This window comes from Myotis daubentonii, chromosome 20, assembly GCF_963259705.1.
Source record: "Myotis daubentonii chromosome 20, mMyoDau2.1, whole genome shotgun sequence".
In the NCBI taxonomy this organism is placed as follows: Eukaryota; Metazoa; Chordata; class Mammalia; order Chiroptera; family Vespertilionidae; genus Myotis; species Myotis daubentonii.
Genome location: NC_081859.1, coordinates 3108247 through 3114246, shown reverse-complemented (window position 1 = coordinate 3114246; position 6000 = coordinate 3108247). Strand labels below are relative to the sequence as shown.

General features: G+C 44.0%; 1 protein-coding gene across 4 annotated transcripts in view; it reads right to left on the bottom strand.

Moving 5' to 3' along the window:
• Positions 1-686: 686 nt before the first annotated feature.
• The window catches only part of RGS7 (regulator of G protein signaling 7), a 125732-nt gene continuing 120418 nt past the window's right edge, over positions 687-6000 (bottom strand). For all 4 annotated transcript variants that reach the window (XM_059677746.1, XM_059677748.1, XM_059677750.1 and 1 more), the window contains one exon: positions 687-1379. Coding sequence is in view for 1 of the 4 variants with exons in the window: in XM_059677750.1 (XP_059533733.1) it covers positions 1329-1379 (51 nt within the window). In the remaining 3 variants the exon portion in view is untranslated. The remainder of the gene's footprint in view (positions 1380-6000) is intronic.

The window sequence follows — 6000 nt, the reverse complement described above, 5'->3', positions numbered from 1 at the left end:
AGTGAGGGGCCTGCATGATTCTCTCTCATCATCGATGTTTCTCTCTCTCTCTCTCCCTTTCCCTTCCTCTCTGAAATCAATAAAAATATACTTAAAAAATTAATAAATGAAATCAGCCCTGGAGTTGGGAAGTCACACTCAAACCTAATTCTAATAAAATTTTCATCAGCGAAACATAGAGATGCATATTCATAATGAGGCAGGAAGACCTATAAATAGCTCTGAAAATGTCGAAGTTCCATTGTTGTTGATTTTTCATGGGAGAAAAAGGATCGAACACGTTCAATCTGTCCCGGTTACTGTACCACCCAAGCTTGTCTTGAAACCCTGAAATGAAACTTCCAGGGCGATCGTTTATTTTTAATTTTTAAAAATTATTTATTTATTTCTTTAATCCTCACCTGAGGATATTTTCCCATTGATTTTTTTTTTAGAGAGAGTGGAATGGAGGGGGAGAGACAAAGAAACATCGATGTGACACATCGATTGGTTGCCTCCCCCATGGGCCCTGACCAGGGCTCAGATTCAAACCCGGGACCCTTCAGTCCCCAGGCCGATGCTCAATCCACTGAGCCAAACCGGCTAGGGCCAGGGCGCCTGTTTAAATTGCTCCTCTACTTTTGTGGGTGCTCTCTGAGCATTCTCTGTTTCTCAGCTGTCACGAAAGTCAAACGTTACAGAAGCCACAAGATTCTGCATCTTTTAATGAAAGATAAAACGACGATATAAACATACACAAATTTACAGGGCAGGAATCCGCCTGAATCCATTGGGAGTTAAGAGGTGTTTCGTATTTAAATACGGTATAAAAATAAATGCAGAAACGGGAACCGAGAACGTACAGACGGCGGACAGAAATGGGAGCTTGTTTCTGCGACTACCTCGGTGAAATGAGCCTTCCCGGGCTAAATGGTAAGGAATGGGAAGCCGTAGGCATACTGATCGATAGATGCGGCTCTTCTTGGACAGTTCTTCCGGTTTGTGACGGATTCCATTGCCAGTGAACTGTGTGTCTAGCTGAAGCTTTACGGGAAAGAAAAAGAAAGGTGGTGGTGGTGGGGGGGGGAGGGGGCAGGGCGTAAAAGGTGTACGTCACTTGAACTTGATTCAAAAGGAAAAGACACAGATCCAGCTTGGTACGTGGAGGAAGTAGGCTGACAACGTTTGGACATGGAGGCATGGAGATGGCGGAGTCCCGTGGAGATGGCACACGAAGGAAGGACGACGCGGGTCCTTTGCTCATGCAACATCTCGGCTCCAGGTCACAACAGAGAGCGACAACGTATAGGCAACCACTCGGTCTGCTTCCATGCTACAGGGTGGTCCTATCAGTTAGACTGCACGAGGCTCGTTAGCCTCTTTGACGTGAGCGATTTCCCCTGAGGAAAAGAACAGAAAGCAACACGGCATGATCACTGAAAACCTGCTCACAGGTTAACACCTACTCCTCACAGCTTATTTGTGTGCAAGGGTGAACACGGGACCCTTTGGGTACATCGTAGTTCAAACGCCAGGGCCGGCTTCCCTCCCAGCAACACATGGGACAAGATGACCCTCCCTCCTCCCGCCCCTCCCGCCCGCCTCCGCCCCATTGCAAACAGACTGATGGGTTCACAGCACAGAGCAGCAACTCAGAAAACATGTCCATCCACGACCCATCCAGGCTTAGCGATGACGCAACACCTAGGTTAGCCGCTGGGGGTAAACACGGTACAAGGAAACGCAGTAAGCTGCCCCGGAAGATAGCCACGTGCATGCATTCTCGCTCAGCTGCTGGGGTTGGTGCCGCACTGATAAATATCGAGAGATGCCCAGAGGGTGATTTCATTAAGTGAAATGTATTTCTGATGGTGTGACTGGTGGAACCCTCCAGATCGAGTCTGTCCCTCATCCTACAGAGTGACGGAGAGAAAGGTGCCAATTATACATCCGAGGAAAAGGCCTCTTTGCTCCTTACTTCAAACCTAAGGCATCGCCCTGTCTTTTCCTAGCTGATTTCCTCCAACCCCAAGCCCAGAGAAATCCCATATATTCTGATTCCACATAGTGTGTGAAGGCCTAGAATACATCTTCATGTTGGGGGGGCGATCTTGCAAGCTAAAGTGGCCCTGTTAGTCACAAGTACTCTGGAGTGGCAAACATTTCAGATTGGAATTATTTTAGCAAAACTGTATAGAGTGTGAGTTCCTAGAACGTTAAAGATAAACTGAAATTGTTGAGACCTGGTGTATTTAATGTTGAACACTGAAAAAATCCGGTCATGACGGACTAAAAAGAGATGGTTTAGGAGCCCATTTACCTTTAACTACTGATTACTAGCTTCTGTGTGGACTGAGAAAGAACAAGACAAATACTTTAAGTCCCTTAGCTAAAACTATTTTCCTGAAATAAAAGTTGAGTGGGTCCATTAGAGAAAAATGAGAAAAGCACAGAAAAACATTACAAGAAATAAACATTATATGAAATACAGTTTTTTACATACTAATATAGCACCTACTTTTTATACAAAGATATGGTTTGTTAAAACTGGAATTACACTGTGCATAATATTATGCCTTATTATGAGTAACATGTATATTAAAATAATTATATTTTGATCAATTATCCATGCTACACATATTTCTTCTAATATAATGTTTTGTTCACATTCATTGCGTTAGTGGGTAGGAAAATCAATTTAGAAAGATGCAGATAACATTTAAGAAAATAATTGAATATTATAGAATAGGTCGGAATACCTCAGACTGTGTTGCACATAATAAGGATAATTTTAGTTCTAAACACAGATAGTTTATATATTAGAGTTTAGTTCTATACAGTACCATTTATGTAGTAACACACACAAACACGTATGCATTACTATGTCAAATGTGGGTGGCAAAACATAAAGATGAAAAACCACTACTCTAAAATCTAATTTTTAATCACTGCGTAATATTCTACCAGGTAGATATACCCTGATGCATTTAAGAAATTCACAACTGTGCATTCAGACTGTGTCTTCTGTTTGGCATTTATAAGATGCAACAGATACTCTTGCTTGGGTGTGAACCCCTGGGTTTCTTAAAATAATTTATTAAAAGTTGAATGACTGATTGAAAGTGAGAGATTTTTTTTGAAGGTTTGACACATTCTGTAAAGTTTCGTTTGGGAAAAGTGAGTAGCAATTACACTCCTATGAACTGTGTAGGAAATCACTTTCATGAGAAGAATGACCCGACGTAGGTGCCGCTGGTAGTGCCAGCCCCAGATGAGTTATTCCTGTTGACATCGACCCTCTTATACACCTCGAGCTTCCTAAAGGAGTGGCCATGTCTCTCGATGTGTGTGTCCTCTGATAGGAGGCAAAGTGCCTGTTGTCATTTTGTTGGATGGAAATGCAGTGGGGCCTTGACTTACGAGTGTCCCAACTAACGAGTTTTTCAAGATACGAGCCATCTCTCGGCCGATTTTTTGCTTTGAGTTGCAAGCTAAAATCCAGGTTATGAGCCAGCTTCAGATACCCCACTGCTAGCTGGCGCAGCAAACGTCACAGTGAACGCCACAACATCAGTCTAGCATCACGTGTCTCACTCGTTCACTTCTTGATTTGACATACGAGTAATTTGAGTTACGAGCTCCGTCACGGAATGAATTAAACTCGTAAGTCAAGGCCCCACAGTATGGGGTAGTGCTTGGGTACATGGGAGCGACTAGGTTACACGCTCATTACACAGAGGCCCCTGGGATGTCTCCATCGACACAGGTAGCTGGGGCCTCAGAGCCACGGCCATCAACCCAAGGTCAAGTAGATCAGAACAGGACTTGGGGAAATGCTATTGAAACTTGCGTTTCCGGGAGAAGTTTCTCACTGGGGGCTGTCTATTCAGCAGCCTCAAAACATTCCTTAGGAACCCCTGGGATGCTCTCTGACCAAAAACCACTGTGCCATTCACAGCTTATGGAACGTGAGTGGCAATTTCAGAACGGATGATGCTACTAGGGGGAAATGAAGATCTATTGTCCAAACCAAACAGGCTACAGAGTCGGGTACATTTCATAGCAATCGATGTTCCTAAAATTGCTTTCTCAGGCAAGTGATCACCACAAGCCGCTTGAGTTTCAATAAAACAAGGTGGGTAACCATAGATGCCAACAAAAATATGATAAATGAAGTGAGTTTCAGGTCCCCGAGAGGAGAAAGAGGAGAAAAGAGTTCATCCCTCTCCAGACTCACTTTATGTGTTTGTTGGTGATATCTCTGGTAGGGAGCCCAGTGACAAGTTTATACATTATATTTACTCAAGGTGCTCTAGGAATTTTCTCAGTTTCATCAGTATCTCAAGTAATAAAATCTACAGCACTAAACCCGAAAAAAAATATATACCCAAAGTTCTAAAGTTGCACGGATACAAGTCAAAACCTTCCTTCACTCAGTTCCTGATCTGCTTGTGTATCATTTTTTAAAAATATATTTTTACTGATTTCAGAGAGGAAGGGAGAGGGAGGGAGAGAGAAACATCAGTGATGAGAATTATTGATCGGCTGCCTCCTGCACACCCCCTACTGGGGATCGAGCCCGCAAGCTGGGCATGTGCCCTTGACTGGAATTGAACCTGGGACCCTTCAGTCTACAGGCTGATGCTCTATCCACTGAACCAAACCAGCTAGGGCTTGTGATGCTATTTCTAGAACCAGGTTATTACAATATGCAGGACCAGGACACTAAACTTCTACAAATAAACACGAATTGAAAATGGGCTCACCCTCCAGAGAAGGGTGTCAGCCGGTGGCAGCATTTATCAAGGAGTAAGGTGATCAGTGGGAGGGAAAGAATTTGGGAACTAAATAAATTTTGGGTCAGTGCCAGCTGGGCAAATTATGTCCCTCCCGGGCAACTAGGTGTGATTCTGGGCCAATTATGTCCCTCCTCTGACCCTTCAGTTTTCTCACTTGTGAAATAATGACTATGATCATACCTAATGTGCAGGGTCAGATTAAACAAAAATAGATAACAGTAGGATGGTGAAGGCCTAGGGCAGGGATGGGGGGGGGGCGGGCTAGAAGAGGTTAATGGGGGGACAAAAGGGGTACATATAATACTTTCAACAATAAAAGTTAACAAAAAAACAAAAGAAAAATAGAATGAAGTATAGTTGACATACAATAGTACAGTATACTTGTTTTTAAAAAATATATATTTTATTGATTTTTTACAGAGAGGAGGGAGATGGATAGAGAGTTAGAAACATCGATGAGAGAGAAACATCTATCAGCTGCCTCCTCCACACCCCCCACTGGGGCTGTGCCCACAACCAAGGTACATGCCCTTGACCGGAATCGAACCTGGGACCCTTCAGTCCACAGGCAGACACCCTATCCACTAAGCCAAACCAGTCAGGGCTACAGTATATTGTTTTAATTGTTCAATGGAGTCACTCTGCCTTTATATCCCTTACAATGCGATCATCACAATAAACCGAGTAATCATCTGTCACCATACGACGTTGTTGTGACGTTACTGACCGTATCCCCCGTGCTGTACATTCTATCCCAGGGACTGATTGATTTCATAACAGGAAGTGTGCCCTTCTCCTCCCCCTTCACCTTTTCCACCCATCCCCTGAAAATGAAAACACTAATTGGAAAACATATCTGCAGCCCTATGTGTACTGCAGCATGATTTACGAGGGCCAAGATACGGAAGCAACCTTGGTGTCCCGTGATAGCTAAATGAATAAAGAAGAGATGGGAGATACCTATTTATATATATAAGCCGACCGGCCAGTAGCTATGGCATGCAATGACCCCCAGGGGGCAGATGCTCAATGCAGGAGCTGCCAAGCGACAGCAACTTTGCGGAGTGCACTCTCACACTCTGGGACCGCTTGGGGGATGTCGGACTGCTGGTTTCGGCCAGATTCCCGCAGGCCAGGTCATGGGATCCCACTGATGCACGAATCCATGCACCAGACCTCTAGTATCTCTATCTATCTATCTATCTATCTATCTATCTATCTA